This window comes from Hemitrygon akajei, chromosome 8, assembly GCF_048418815.1.
Source record: "Hemitrygon akajei chromosome 8, sHemAka1.3, whole genome shotgun sequence".
Lineage (NCBI taxonomy): Eukaryota > Metazoa > Chordata > Chondrichthyes > Myliobatiformes > Dasyatidae > Hemitrygon > Hemitrygon akajei.
Window position 1 is genome coordinate 161,671,931 of NC_133131.1, and position 16,127 is coordinate 161,688,057.

Sequence of the window (16,127 nt, forward strand, 5' to 3'; positions counted from 1 at the left end):
GACCACTTCTTGAGCTCCAAACACAGCTTCCCTCTTGCCGCTGCTTCCTTGAGGGAATTAAACCATAAGACATAGCAGCAGAATTAGGCCATTCAGCCCATCCAGTCCACTCTGTATTCCATCAATGGCTGATTCCAATCCCACTCAACCCCATACGTCTGCCTTCTCGCCATAATGTTTGATGCCCTGACCAGTCAGGAAACCATCAATTTTTGCTTTAAGTATACCCATGGTCTTGGCCTCCATAGCTGCCTGTGTTAAAGCATTAAACAGATTCACAAATCTGTCTTAAAAAAATTCCTCCTCTCCTCTGTTCTAAAGGGTCAACCCTCAATGTTGAGGCTGTGCCCTCTAGTTGTGGACATCCCCACCATAGAAAACATCCTTTCCACATCCTTTAACATATCTAGTCTTTCAACATTTGGTAGATCCCCCCGCATTCTTTTAAATTCCAGTGAGTACAGGGCTCCTCGTATGTTAGCCCCTTGTTGGCAATATCCTCCTGACTTTTTTTAATTCTATGCTTGTGTACTGAAAAGTGAGGCAAATTACAGCTCATGTGCTGGTCTATCTGACCTCCTACTCGGCCCTGGATTTGTCACTTAGTTCAGGAACAATGCATGGGGCACTCTCAAGAAAATCAACATGTGCAGTTAACTACTTTATTGTGTTTAATTGTTTGATTAATATTTCAGTGGGAATGATTTGATTTTAGAAGTAGAATCATTTGATTTTAGAATCACAATGGCATAGCTAATGGAGCTGCTACCTCACTGTTCCAATGACCTGGGTTCAATCCTGGCCTTCAGTGCTCTCTGTATGGAATTTGAACCTTCTCCCTATGACTGTGTGGCTGTCTTAAGTGCTCCAGTTCCCTTACAAATCCCAAAAAATGTGCAGTTTGGTAGGTTAATTGGGCATTGTAAAATACTTTGTAGGATCTTGGTGGGGGAGGGAGGGAATATTGATGATGGTATGGGAAGAATAAAATGGATTGGGTGCAATTATGTAAAAGTTGGTACTTGATGGTTACACAGATTGGTTTCATAATTGCATTTTTCTATGACTGTAATTGTTCAAGCCTTCTTGAACTTTTCTTAAAGGCCATCGGAAGTATTCCAGGTGGGGTGTGTCAGGATACACTTCCAAAATTTCAATTGCCACTTGTAGGCTTCTCCACATAGAGGAGGACTTTGGTACAAAAGGGCAGATGGTCTTCCAGATCTGGGTTGGGTTAAAAATGGGCAGGAGTGCTAAGAGTACATACAGTCTTGCCCGCTGGTATTATTCTACATGACCATCTTCATGTATACTCTTCCTTGGACAAGTTTGCAAAGGCTCATTGGTGCATGTCAAATTATTTCCCAGCAGGAGGAATGAAGTGGGGAGAGGTAAGTGAGCCATTATACAATAAAACAGCAGGTCACTAATTGAGTCACGTCCCATCAATCACCAAGAAATCTTTAAAAAGTTGAATGTGTCACTAGTTTTCCTGTATCTGTGGGGCTAATGTCTGATAAAAAGGAGAATGGGGTGAGAATAAGGACAGTAAAATAGTTTTAAAATAAATTTCCTAAAGTAACAATACATCTTGCTGTTGTGTGTGAGGTGGACCTGATTATATTAACTCAAAATATATTAAAAAATGTTTTCTTATTTGGTAGATTACTTCACCACGAGAAGTATTAAAGTGTTTATATTTGGATTGTTTTCAGGATGGAAATTTGGCACCTCAAATGCAACGACCAAACCCTCCATCTTTTGGTCCTGGTTTTATGAGTGAGTTACTGTCTTTAATTGAAATTTCTCTTAAGTTTATCCAACGATTCTTAACTGATAATGAAATTGATTGAGTTTTGCATCTAATTGATTTTTGACAAAAAATGTATTGGGCATTAATTCTGAAACTAGCTCAAAGGAGATAATTTGGGGAACCAATTATACTGTCTGAAATTGGTAGGTTTTGAAATGCTGCAAACTTGTTTCCATTTACTGGCTTACTTCCTATTAATGCACCTGACTAACTAGACTCAAATAGAAAGTGCCTGTGGCTGATACTCCTGGAAGTAGAAGAACAACAGTTCAGTACAGACTAGATGGGCCAAAGGGCCTGTTTCTGTACTGCAGTGCTTTATTACTGTACTGTATAGTAGCTAGCCGAGTTCCTGGCAGAATGGTTCCTTTTGTTCAGAGGTGCAGCACTGATCAGAGTCAGATGAATCTTGGCTTTCAGAGGCAGCTTCATTACCAGTTGATGCCTCTGGGGAGGGACTCCAGGTTCCTGATGATTGTGGTCCGGATGGCAAAGCCAACTCCGCCTTCTCTAGCCCCATCCTTTCCCTTGTCACTCCAGAAAAACATGTAGTCAGCCCCTACTTCTGTGATTTCACCAGTCTCAGCCAGGCATGTCTCACTGAGTGCTGCAATGTCGACATTGTACTTCTGAAGCACGTGTCCTACAAGTGCAGTTTGCCTCTCTGGTCTGTTACTAGTCTTGTTGCCCATGAATGTTCTGACATTCCAGGCTCCAACACACAGTTTGCTTAGCTTTCTGGTGGTTCTTCTTTCTTTTGTGGTTTTTGAGGTAATTTGACCTCAAAATAGAAGTCCAGTCAGCTGCGGTATGTTGACAGAATACGGTGAGGCAAACTTTCTGTAGTTTACCTTTTCCAGACCCTTTTCCGTGAGGGGTGAGCAGTGCAGTCCCTGAAGAGGACTGCTCAGTCACCAAGGTGACTGCCGAACACTGTCCTTGCCTCGTGAGAAGAGAGTGACCATTCTGCCTTGGCCGCTTGAGTGGCCTGTGACTAATTGTTCCCAGCACCATCTTAAGCCTACCGCTGTAACCACTCGCCCATCGCCCCATGTTTTGAATTGGTTTTGGAGATCGGTCCCACCAAATCCTAGGTAGGAGGTGTATGAAGACTATGAATTGCTCAAGGGTCACAATCCCCATCTCGGTCCAGACGCTGCTATCAAAAGGATTGTCAGGCATAACGTTTTGAAGACAGCTGAACTACAGGAGCTGCCAGAATGGTGTTGAATCAACACTTGGCTGTCTTAGGGGCTCCAACTCCGGATTTCTTCCTCAGGGTTTATTCCTGAAGCCTTTCCCATGATTGGGTATAGCCACAAGGCAGCAGAGGTTTTAAATCAGAGTTTTCCTTCTCCTAGGTATGCTGCCTTCCCAGGCTAACGAGCCCCACTTGCCTGAAGCAACTGGTTTTAAAGCACCAGTGACCCACCTCCGCCCCTTTTCCTGTCAGTGTAAGCAGTTCCGCCATGTGAAGACCAGGAGTTGGTCTTGGTTATCAGAGGCTAATTTGAGACTCTCACCATTGGGAGCACATAATAGATAGTGGGAGCTTATCCCCAGTACCATCCCAGCTATGACAACCAAATTTGTCCCTATACAAACATGTCTTCAACAAGTTAATGGTTTACTGATTTTCAGTAGGCCTTTAACGAGGTGCCACACGTGAGGCTGATTTACAAGCTATGAGCCCTTGGTATTATTAGAAAGTTTCTAGCATGGATAAAGCAGTGGCTGACTGGCAGGAGGCAAAGAGTGGGAATAAAGGGAGCCTTTTCTGTCTGGCTGCCAGTGATTCTTTTTATGTCATTTGTCAGTGATTTGGATAATGGAATTGATGGCTTTATTGACAAGTTGGCAGATGATATGAAGATAGGTGGAGAGGCAGGTAGTTTCGAGGAAGTAGAGAGGGTACACAAGCACTTAGATTAGGAGAATGGGCAAAGAAATGGCAGATGGAATACAGTGTCAGGAAGTGTATGGTTGTGCACTTTGGTAGAAGAAATGAAAGGGTTGACTATTTTCTAAATGGAGAGAAAATACAAAAATACTAAGGTGCAAAGGGACCTGGGAGTCCTTGTGCAAGATTTCCTAAAGGTTAATTTGCAGGCTGAGTCTGTGGTGAAGAAAGCAAAAGCGATGTTAGCATTCATTTTAAGAGAACTGGAATATAAAAGCAAGGATGTAATGCTGAAACTTTATAAAGCGCTGGTGAGGCTTCACTTGGAGAAATGTGAGCAGGTTTGGGCCCCTTCTCTTAGAAAGGATGTGGTGAAACTGGAGAGAGTTCAAGGGAGATCCATGAAAATGATTCCCAGATTGAATGATTTCTCATATGAAGTGTGTTTGACGGCTCTGGGCCTGTATTTATTGAAAGTCAGAAGAATGAGGGGTGACCTCATTGAAACCTGTTGAATGGTGAAAAGCCTTGATAGAGTGGATGTGGAGAGGATGGTATCTATCCACATAGAGTCTAAGACCAGAGGAAACAGCCTCAGAATAGAGGGGTGTCCTTTTAGAACTGAGATGAGGGTTTTTTTTAGCCAGAGTGTGGTGAATCTGTAGAATTCTTTGCTCAGGCTGCTGTGGAGGCCAAGTCTGTGAATATTTAAAGCAGAAATGGAAAGATTCTTGATTGGTCAGGGCATGAAGGGATATGGGAAAAGGCAGGAGATCGGGGCTGAGAGGAAAATTGGATCAGCTGTGATAAAATGGTGGAGCAGACTTGATGAGCCAGATGGCCTAATTCTGTTCCTATATCTTATGGTCTTGTTCAGCAACCCGCTTGTGGCAGTACTTGGTGTCATTTGAACACCAGACTGTACATTTGTTTGGTAATGTTGCCTATGAAGTTGGTGCATATCTTTAATGACTAGATAGTAGTTATTCTCTCTAGGACAAAAGGTCTTCGCTCCTGAACCTTTTCATGCCTAGATGCTGAATAATTGTAAGTTGGATGACTAATTTTCAGTGGGCTGTTACAGCATTACTGTATGCAAGATGTTTAAAGTTTTGTAGATAACTGATTCACTTAATATTTTTGTGTTATTGAATTTCTGAGAATGCATAAAGTTAAAGATTATGTATAGGCACTTGCTCTTCATTAACGTTGCTTGCTGAGGTGGTATATTTAACACTACATCCCAGATTAGTTGTGTTTAATTTTGGATTTCACAAAATAATCTTTTAAAATCATCCTTAATTTTTAACTTAATGTCTCTTCTATTCATTTCAGAGCAACTAACTATTGTAGGGTTGCTTCTGTATTGATCCTGTCACAACTTGGAGACATAATGAGGTTGTGAAAAATATTATTTGATAATAGTTTTCTCTTTCCCATGCTGTTACCTAAGTAATAATGTGTTTTTTTTCCCCAGATGATGCCCAGAAGCAACAATATGAAGAATGGCTCCAAGAAACTCAACAACTCCTGCAAATGCAGCAGAAATTTCTTGAGGAGCAGATTGGAGCTCACCGGAAATCCAAGAAGGCACTCTCAGCTAAACAACGCACAGCTAAAAAGGCTGGACGGGAATTTCCAGAGGAAGATGCAGAACAGCTTAAACACGTAACTGAACAGCAAAGTATGGTGCAAAAGCAATTGGAACAGGTGACTTTTCCCATTTGCAAATATACGCTTTTACTCTTGGGTGATTGAAGTTAATTATTTTGTAGTGTCTTTTTTTCCTGATGAGTTAAGATGCATGGAAGCATGACATTCTAGTTATTTTGAAAATATCTTAAAAAGGGTAAAGTCTGAAACCAGACTTTAAAGTGGGATGGGGCAAAGCTAAAAAGGGAGGGGTGTTTGGCAATATTGATAAAATAAATGATCACTGCTCTGACAAGGGATGATATGTTAGAAAGACAGAAAAGGAACATTTTCACTGGTAGATATTATAGACATTTGAACTGTCCCAGGAAACTAAAAGAGCCAATTTAATCAGATTTCTGATGAGAACAAACAGCTGACCAATTAATCCTGCCTTTTAGATTCGAAAACAGCAAAAGGAACATTCAGAGCTAATGGAGGAGTATCGTTTAAAGCAGCGGCAGCAACAACACTGTTCGATGATGCCGTCCTCCATGATACCTGCTGGATCAGCCCAGCTTCCCTCAGTTCAAGGTGGGGCTCCATCTTCAGTGACTCAACAGAATTTCTCGATGATGCCACAGCAGCAGCCCAGACAACAAATGCAGCCGCCAGTTCCTCCACAGCCGGCGGGTAACAGAATGACTGCTGCTCCTCAGTGGCAGAGTTGCAATCCGAATGCAGCTGCCCCTCCCCCTATTCCCATGGGTGCCCCTAGGATGCAGCACCCTGCACCACCTCAGTTGCCAGTGCCCAGCACCCCATCTACTCAGGGGCCGACAGTCACAGCCAATCAGCAGTCCAGTGTGCCGCCACGAGTTGAATTTGATGACAACAACCCATTCAGTGAAAGTTTCCAGGAGAGGGAGCGGAGGGAGCGTTTACGAGAGCAGCAGGAAAGGCAGCGGATCCAGCTCATGAAGGAAGTTGAACGTCACCGTGCTATGCAGAAGCGAATGGAAATGGAGCAGCAGCAAGGGATCTCGGATGTGAATGCGCCAGCCCTGTCGCAAATGCCATATTTTAATTCTGAATTGCCTTGTGATTTCATGCAATCTCAAAGACCCCCACAGCAGATGGGACTAATTCCTCCACAGCAACAGAATCTACTTCCACAGTTTATGAATTCACCTACTCCAACATCTTATATGCAGTGCAGTGACAATAGGCCCATGGGAACAGCAGGATTTGAGACTGAAGGCCATGCAATCCCTGGTGGATGCCCACCTATCCATCCTGTGAACCAGTTGCCGCCTGGTCCTGGTTTTCCACAGAACCCACCACGCCCTCAGTTTGCACCAACTATGCCTGTTGGATCTCAAGGAAAAGTTGATGGAGGCCACTTTGGTCCAGAAAGTGGGATGCAATTACCAGGCAGTTACCCAGGCCCTGGTCAATCACTCATTCAACTTTATTCCAATATTATACCAGAGGAAAAGGGAAAGAAAAGAAGAACCAGAAAGAAGAAAAAGGATGATGAGGATGACTGTGCTAGGACACCATCTACTCCTCATTCTGATATTACTGCACCAACTACACCCGTTGTTGCTGATGCTGCTAATGCAGCTGTCAATCTACCTGGTGATTTTGTATATAATCAAGGAGAGAATGAGAATGGAGACTTAAATCAGTTAGCTAATAATTCAAGTGACAACCAATCTCCATCTGAACTTGAACGTCAGCTTTCTTCCAATGTTACTGTACCACAGAGAGTAGTAGTACAGCAGCCCTGTCTCCCCTCCGAAACAGAACATAGTCCATCAAATGAAGCTTCCAGGCCAAACTCAGTGAAGGTGGAACACACAGAGTCTGCTGAGTGCCACGAGCGTGCACAACACAAGGTGGAAACACAGAGCCCAGTGAAGTTGGAGGAGAAGATGAGCATGCAGCAGCCTGTCGTTTCATCACACGGACCTGCTGCTGGGGCCAACCTACCAGCATCAAAGCAGGAATCAGGGAATGAGCTACTGAAACATCTTCTGAAAAACAAAAATCCTCCACTGGCTGCTCCCCAGAGATCTGAAGAAAAATCTGAGGACGAACCTAGCATGGAAAGCAGATTGATGAAGAAGCAGAGCCCATTTGAGGGGCAGGTATGTTTGATTGTGGCATCAGACTTTGTACGAATGGTGGTTCTTTATGTTCTGACTTGTTTAAATGATCTTTCAATAAAATATTAGAGTTCTATACTTACAGCCCAAGCCTAATCCTAATATGTCTAGAATACTGAAGATACTGCTCCATCTGGCCTTTTAAGATATTCTGTACTTATCTCTGCTACCCTTCTGCATGTAATTACAGGTCAGTGAGTCTAATGTCAGTGATAGACAGGTTTTGGGGGGGGGGGGAAACATGTATATAAGATTAATGTACACTTGGAAAGGTGAAGATCAGTCAGAAGTAGTCATTGTGTCTTTGTTAACAGGAAATGACCACTGACCCATTACCACTTTTAATGCAGTTTGTAAGGTCTTGGACAAATTGGCAACTGGCTTCACAGAGGCAGAGGGTGACAGTGCATGTTTGTTTTTGTAATTGAAAGGCTGTAACCGGTAGAGTAACATAGGAATCGATGCAGGCCCCCCTTAATGTTTCAAAATATATTAATAATGTGCATATGATCATAGGAGGTATAGATGACACATATTGGTATTGTTGATATTAAGGAAGGTAATCCTAGACTGTGGAATGATATTGATTAGATGGTAAAATAAGCAAGGTAAGGCAACATGAAATTTAAACCTGATCAGGACTAGTTGCTGTATTTTAGGAGGATATAGACAATGAACATGTCATATCGAGGAATAAAGGGTATTCAGCTCTGAGGCTTCATGAAGATGGCAACATAGCTGGAAATGGTAAAGATACCTGCCTTCGTCTGCCAGCACATAGAATATAGAATCAGTGAGGTTATAGTTCAGTTTTATAAAGTAGTGCTTAGGCCACAGCTAGAATCTTGTACGCATTTCTGGTCACCACACTGTGGAAAGGGCACCATTGCACTGGAGTGCATATAAAAGAAGTTCACCAGGATATTTCCTGGGATAGAAAGTTTCTGTTACTGGAAAGGACTGGATATGCCAGATTGAGGCTGATGAACTTTAAAAATTATGAAGGGCATAAATGGAGTAAAAAGGAACCATTCCCCATAGCAAAGGGAATGGCAAAAGCATAGGTTTAACATGAGCGCTGGTAAAATAACTTTTACCACCTGCAGGGTGGCACTGCTTGAGGCCATGGTAGAGGCAGGTACAGGGAGAATCTAGGCAAGGGTTTGCATTGCTTAGGCAGAAAAAGATAAGACTAGACCTAGAGTTACAGAGCACAGAATCAAACCTTTCAGTCCAACTGACTGAGCTGGCCCCATAGCCCTCCTTTCTTACCCAAGTACCTGTCCAAACATTGTTTAAATGTTGTAATTTTATCCACCTCTATCTCTTCCTCTGGCAACTTATTCCTTGTACCTAACACCCTTGTGTGGGGGAGAAAAACAATTGTGCGTAAATGTGAATAACATGGGTATTTTTATATTTATTTATTTATTTTCTCTCAGCACGGTAACTGGCCTTTTTGGCCCACACAAGTCCATGCCACCTAATTACATCCATGTGACCAATTCACTACTAACTTGTCTGTACGTCTTTGGAATATGGGGGGGAAGCAGGAAAGCCCAGAAGAAACCCATGTGGTCACGGGTAGAGCGTACAGTACGAACTCCTTACAGACAGCTGCAGGAATCGAGCCTGCATCACTGGCACTGTAATGGCATTGTGCTAAGCACTATGGTACCATGCCACCCACCATTTAGCTTGGCATGGTGGGCCCAAGAGCCTGTTAACTGCTGTATGATTCGAATTTTACTAAATTCTAAATTCAGATTTCTCAGACTGAACTGAATTATGGTATTTAGGGACTAGATCTTGTCTTTATTTAACCTAAATGAAATGGCTAAAATGTATGCATATTTAAAACAAAAGCATTCAGTTTATTTTTAATGGCTTTGTATGCAGGTGCAAAGCCACTAAGTATTAGCTGAACCTTTACTAGTGAACATAGGGAAGATTTTGAAATAATCAGGTTGATAATACAGTTTATTTCCGCCTGGTCCTGTCCTCCTGTGTTCCTGTATAACTGGTTGGTGATATCTGCCTGTGACTTCAAAAGAAAAGATTTCTCATTAGAGCAACATATCGTTGATAAATAATAACTAATACTTCTACCTGATGTCAAAAGTATATTCATTTCTCGATGTTTCTTTTTCCTGTTCATGATATTTGTTTTCTTTTAGTCTTCCACAAAGTAAATTCCTGGAAATGTTTTACAAAGATTTATATTATGTTCATACATTCTTAATAGGGATGAGAAAAGTTAGAGATAGCTCAGTGACCAAACCCTTTCAAGGACTGTAATTGATTATAAGTGATCTCAACCAATTAGTTCTGGACATCTGTTCAGACTGCTTGTATACATGACATTAAACAGCTCCTTCAAAGAGCTGATATTGATCTGGTTGGTGTGTGTGTATCTGTCTGTCTGTCTTGTCTGCCTGCGTGTCTCTCTCTCTGTGAATTACACGTTTCATACCAGGACCATTACTTGTTAGCTTCTAGCATCACTAGTTTTAAGTTTTAAATGAGTGAATTGCATTTCAGTTTTGCAACTACAGTATGTGTGACCAAGTTTTAAGCTAAAAAAACTATCAGTGACCCAGAATTTCTGATTAATTTTTACATATGAAAAGAATTTACATGGAAGAGAATCAACAGAGGTGAAGAAAAATGTTTGGCTTGGGTTAAAATAGAATTGACCAACTTCCTACATAGCATGAGACCAAAGAAAATAAAGTTCAGGAATAAAGGACAGACAGACAGACATACTTTATTAATCCTGAGGGAAATTGGGTTTCGTTACAATCGCACCAACCAAGAATAGTGTAGAAATATAGCAATATAAAACCATAAATAATTAAATAATGATAGGTAAATTATGCCAAGTGGAAATAAGTCCAGGACCAGCCTATTGGCTCAGGGTGTCTGACACTCTGAGGGAGGAGTTGTGAAGTTTGATGACCACAGGCAGGAATGACTTCCTATGACACTCAGTGTTGCATCTCAGTGGAATGAGTCTCTGGCTGAATGTACTCCTGTGCCTAACCAGTACATTATGGAGTGGATGGGAGACATTGTCCAAGATGGCATGCAACTTGGACAGCATCCTCTTTTCTAACACCACCGTCAGAGAGTCCAGTTCCACCCCCACATCACTGGCTTTACGAATGAGTTTGTTGATTCTGCTGTTGAAAATGTTTGTGCGCAGTTGGTTTAGGATTTAGATAATATAAAAAATGGTGTTTCATTTTAACTTGTCTTTCAAAAGCATCATAGTTAGCTTCTGATTTGTGTTGGAATGTAGACTCCTCTCAGTGGATATAACTTCGATGGAAAGATGATACAGTTGCAAAGGAAGGATTCAGAGGACGAAAAGAAGCGTTCGAAAAACAAACGGTCGCAGAAAACAGCTGAGAAAACTGTGTCGCGTTATAAAAAACGAAGAAAGGATGAGGAAGACAGGCATGCAATCTATCCTAATACTGACGTTCTAATGAACCAGTTAAAGCAGGTATGCATTTCCTGCTACTTATTCCAAGTTGCCTTAAAACTGTTCATGCTAGTAGTTAGACGAGAAAAACACTTCAAAAGCAGTTGTCTCTGCCAGTATGGTGAAAGGCTCTGAACATTTGTGCAGATTTATTTCTTTTCCAATACAAAATTACATAGAAAAATTTTATTCCTTAGTGGACTTTGGACAGTGCTATAGACATTTTTGCTGGTAAGAACATAAGAAACAGAAGCAGGGATCAACCTTCAGTCCCTGGCATCATTCAATAAAATCATAACTGAACCATCTCAGAATATTTTCCTGCACAGACACCATATCCCTTTAATTCAGGGGAATATGCAAAAATGTATTGATTTCTGTCATGAATATAAGTAAAGAACTGCACTCTTTGCAACCTTCTAGCCTAGAGAATTCAAAGGTTTCATTATCCTATAGAATAAATTTCTTTTTCTGTCTGACCTGTTTGGTTGACCGTTTTTAAAAATATCATGTCCTCTGGTTCTAAACACCTCAGCCCTGGTTCTAAGCACTTTTGCCATGCCCTGTTTTAAAAAAGTTGTATTTTTCATTGTTATTTTGGGAGCAATTACATAATTTATCAACAAAGCAATTTTGAGAAAAACCCAAATCATAAAAGTAAGATTGTTTAATAAAATGTCTGAAGGTCATCAAGTTATGTTTACATTTTACACACACAGAATGCTGGTGGAACGCAGCAGGTCAGGCAGCATCTATAGGGAGAAACGCTGTTGACGTTTCAGGCCGAGATCCTTCGTCAGGACGCTGACAAATTGTCTCAGCCTGAAATGTTGACAGCGTTTCTCCATATAAATGCTGCCTGACCTGCTGCATTCCACCAGCATTTTGTGTGTGTTGCTTGAATTTCCAGCATCTGCAGATTTCCTCCTGTTTATGTTTACATTCTGTTTTCTTTTCTATCAGCAACTGACTCTTCTCCCATTGCTGGAGCCAACAATCAGTGTGAATTTTGCTTACTTCCCTCCCTATGGTAGTGGACAGTTAAATGGAGATAATCTGCTAACCGGGTCTTTTGGGAGTGCTGCTCTTGACAGTGTCCCAGATTATTACTCTCAGTTAATATACAAGGTATGTATGTCATGTACTAATTGAAAACATTGTCACTGTTATAGCTAGAATTGTTAAGAGCTGAAATCAACTTGCATATGAATCTGTTCAGATGATAAAAGATCAAGAGCGTGCGAAGCATCACGAATGTAGGTAGGAAGTGACTGAATGAGTGGGGATAAAACAGAATCGAGATATGCGGATTTAAATTCAGTGAGGCAGGAGCAAGCAGAAACCTGGACAACACGGACAAACAGGTTTATGGATCTCAGGTAGGAGTAGAAACAGGAGTGGGGATAAGTGAACTATGAGGTAGGTGGCAGTGGATGGGAGTCCTGATTGAAGGGTTTTGGCCCGAAATGTCAACTGCTTACTCTTTTCAGTAGATGCTGCCTGACCTGCTGAGTTCCTCCAGCATTTTACGTGTGTTGCTTTGGATTTCCAGCATCTGCAGATTTTCTCATGAGGATAAAAAACACAGGTTCAGGTTATTTCCAAAGGAAATCAGTTGGATTTAAAATTACTTTCTTGGCTGTCATTTTTAGATTGCTATGCTTGGAAACATTTTTTAGATTGTGATGCGTGGAAACATTTTTTTTTTTAATTACCCAGTTTTTCATCAATAATTTTAACTGTTTTTATCACATAGTAAGCTAGATCATACTTAACCTTTACCCAACAGTTCAGACGGGAACTACTGGCTGTGTACTTCCCATAGGTCAGTGCATTTGTAATATCACTGCTTGTCCTTGCAGCCCAGATGTAACAAGTGCACCAGGGATCAGCAGCTGGCTTCATCACTGGATGCACCACAGTTTGGAGATTGTGTGTCTGACTAACCTAAGTTAAACAGCAGGATGCATTATTTAAGTGGTCTCTCACCCGTACGTTACCCACGGCTGGTATAGCCAGCATAGCCCCATTCATTTGTCAGCTTAAACCCTGATTTAAAGTTTCATTTTTATTTTACTTTATATCTTGTTTACTAATAATGTATTTCTATCTACAGTTGTGTTTTAACTGTTTCTAAATGTCTCTAGTCTTTAGAAATATTTTGAAGGATTGTGTTAACATAGGCTGTCTGAGGTCATCAGTATATTCTTGCATCAGGGCCGTGGTTCCCACCTTTTATTTATTTTATTGGGATGCAGCACAGAGTTGGGCCACGCCACCCACCAATCCCCCAGTTTCATCCCTCCACAGGTGGAGCTTTCTAACATTACATCTTTGGGTTTAATTAACCTGGGTTACACTACCATGCTGCTCACTGGCTCTGAGGTTTCTCGGCTTAGCATTTCTTATGATCCTACTTTTCACTGCGTTTTACTAGTCTGCTCAAAATGCATCCTGCATTTTTTCCTGTTCATTTCGGTGAGATTTCCTTTGGAAATGTGGGTAATGAGATGCTATTTGCATAACACTGATTTTCAAGACTGCCCAATCTCACTTGTTAAATCCTACCCCTCACAAGCTATTTCTTCAATGTCATTCCTAACAACGTGCATCAATAGAATGACTAGTGGTGAAGCTACTCTTGTCCAGATTTTGCAGAACATCGTTACATTAGCCTTCCAGCCAGCTCTATGGCACAATCTGCAACCTGGAAGCCAATCACGCTGATGGTGATTTCATTGTTGCTGGTGACAACTTAAAAATAGTTCTACCACATGTCAACTTTGCGACCAGAAGAGAGAATATATTAGACCTGGGTTATACCAACAATCGTGGGCCCTTCAAGCCTTTACCTCAAAAACTCAGACCACATACCCATAGTATGATGGATATCATAAATGATTACTGCCCAGTGTCACAATTACTGCCCAGACTTCAACAATCATGAAGTGCTTTCAGCGGCAATAGAGCATTGGCTGATTGGCAGGAGCATAGAGTGGGAATAAAAGCAGCCTTTTCTAGTTGGCTGCCGGTGACTAGTGGTGTTCCACTATACTGTGATGGGAATGCTTCTTTTTATATTATATGTCAATGATTTGGTTGATGGAATTGATGGCTTTGTGGCCAAGTTTGTAGACAATATGAAGGTAAGTAGAGGGGCACATCAATTTGAGGAAATAGAGAGGCTACAGAAGGACTTAGACAGATTAGAAGAATAGGCAAAGAAGTGATAGTGATGGAAGTGTATGGTCATTCACTTTGGTACAAGAAATAAAAATGTAGACTGTTTTCTAAATTAAAAAATTCAAAAATACAAGGTACAAAGAGTCTTAAGAGTACTTGTGTAGGATTCTGTAAAGGCTCATTTGCAGGTTGGGTCGCTGGCAAGAAAGGCAAATGTGATGTTAGGATTCATTTCAAGAGGACTAGAATATAAAAGCTAGGGTGTCATTTTGAAGCTTTATAAAGCATTGTTGAAGCCTCATTTGGAGTATTGTGAGCAGTTTTGGGCCCCTTATCTAAGAAAAGATGTGCTGATATTGGAGAGAATTCAAAGGAGGTTTATGTAAGTGAATTCAGGATTGAAAGGCTTGTCATTTGAGGAGAATGTGGTGGCTCTGGACATGTACTCATTGGAGCTCAGAAGAATGCAAGGTGACGTCATTGAAGCCTATCGAATGTTGAAAGGCCTCTTGGAAATGCTTCGTACACCATAATGTTGTCCATTGACTTCAGCTCAGCGTTTAACATGATCATTCCTTAGAGGCTGGTGGATAAACTATCCTCATTGGGATTCAACATCCTCTCTGTAACTGGATCTTGGATTTCTTGATGGAAAGTTGGCAGTAACATCTCAAGCTCCATCACGCTGAACACTGGTACCCCCCCCAGAGCTGTGTACTTAATCTGCAGCTGACTCCTGACTGCACTGCCCAGTTCAGCTCAAACCACATCAACTTCACTGATGATACTACAGTGGTTGGTCTTATCAGCAACAAAGATAAGTTGGCATACAGAGAGGAGGTAAAGAGGCTTTTTACATGGTACAAGAACAACAACCTGAGTCTCAACGTCAGCAAAGCTAAAGAGATGATTGGGAAATTCAGGAAGGCACAGGTCAGCCATTCTCCATTGCACATCAATGGCTCTGCTGTGAAGAGTGTGAAGAGCACAATGTTCATTGATGTGCACATAATATGATCTAACCTGGACTCATGACATCTCATCATTAGTCCAAAAGGTACAGCAGAGTCTACACTTCCTGAGGAGATTGAGACATGCAAGACTCCTGCCCCCATTCCAACAAGTTTCTACAGGAGCACCATCAAGAGTGTCCTATCTGGCTGCATCATTGTGTGGTACAAAAGCTCCATCCCTGCAGGGACAGTAAAAGTTGCCAAGAAGATCTTTGGGGTCTCCCTTCCTCCTCCCCCCATTTGTGACATTTGCGGGATTGTTGTTTTTGAAGGGCCCAAAGTATTGTGAAGGGTCCCTCCCACCCCTCCCAGAATCTTTTTAACTCACTACTGTAAGGAAAGAGGTACAAAACATCAGGACTAGGACTTCCAGACTTGATAACAGCCTCTTCCCTCAGGCTCTGCGACTGTTGAATCACCACTGAGATCTTGTTACTAAGACAGCGAGCTGTTTACCTGTGCTGTGCTTTACTGCATGCATTTTGATTTATATTTTATTAACTTGTTTATAGTATAATATTTTGATTTACATTCTCTGTGGGTGTACCGTGATCTGGAGGAATGTTTGGCAGATGGCTAGCCAGCTCAACCAGGTCAAGATAAGCTAATGTTTTAATGTTGCTCACATCAGTGAAAGTTTTGTATGACACTCATTTCTCTAAGTGCAAAATTCCAGTATCTGGCACATCACTGACTAAATATACAAAGCAACTGCGAGTCAGAGTGATGGTGGCTTCTTCTTTGGTGCATGAAGCCACAGTGAATCAGTTCTAGTTGCTTGAGCTGTCATATTTATTCTTCTTTACTTGTGTAAAAGATTATGTTGTCTCAGGTAAAAGTTTGCAGAAAACCACATCTTTCTATGACAAAATAGCAATTTCTCAAAAGGATTTTGTTTTTCATATAAGACAGCAACATTTTTTTTTGT

The 16,127-nt window shown here is 41.4% G+C and overlaps 1 protein-coding gene across 10 annotated transcripts in view; it reads left to right on the plus strand.

Annotated features, from left to right (window-relative positions):
* kmt2ca (lysine (K)-specific methyltransferase 2Ca) overlaps positions 1-16,127 on the plus strand; it is a 469,037-nt gene that overhangs the window by 417,716 nt on the left and 35,194 nt on the right. For all 10 annotated transcript variants that reach the window (XM_073054925.1, XM_073054927.1, XM_073054926.1 and 7 more), the window contains 5 exons: positions 1,716-1,779; positions 5,191-5,423; positions 5,807-7,498; positions 10,818-11,024; positions 11,967-12,131. In XM_073054925.1, coding sequence (XP_072911026.1) covers positions 1,716-1,779; positions 5,191-5,423; positions 5,807-7,498; positions 10,818-11,024; positions 11,967-12,131 — 2,361 coding nt within the window. The remainder of the gene's footprint in view (positions 1-1,715; positions 1,780-5,190; positions 5,424-5,806; positions 7,499-10,817; positions 11,025-11,966; positions 12,132-16,127) is intronic.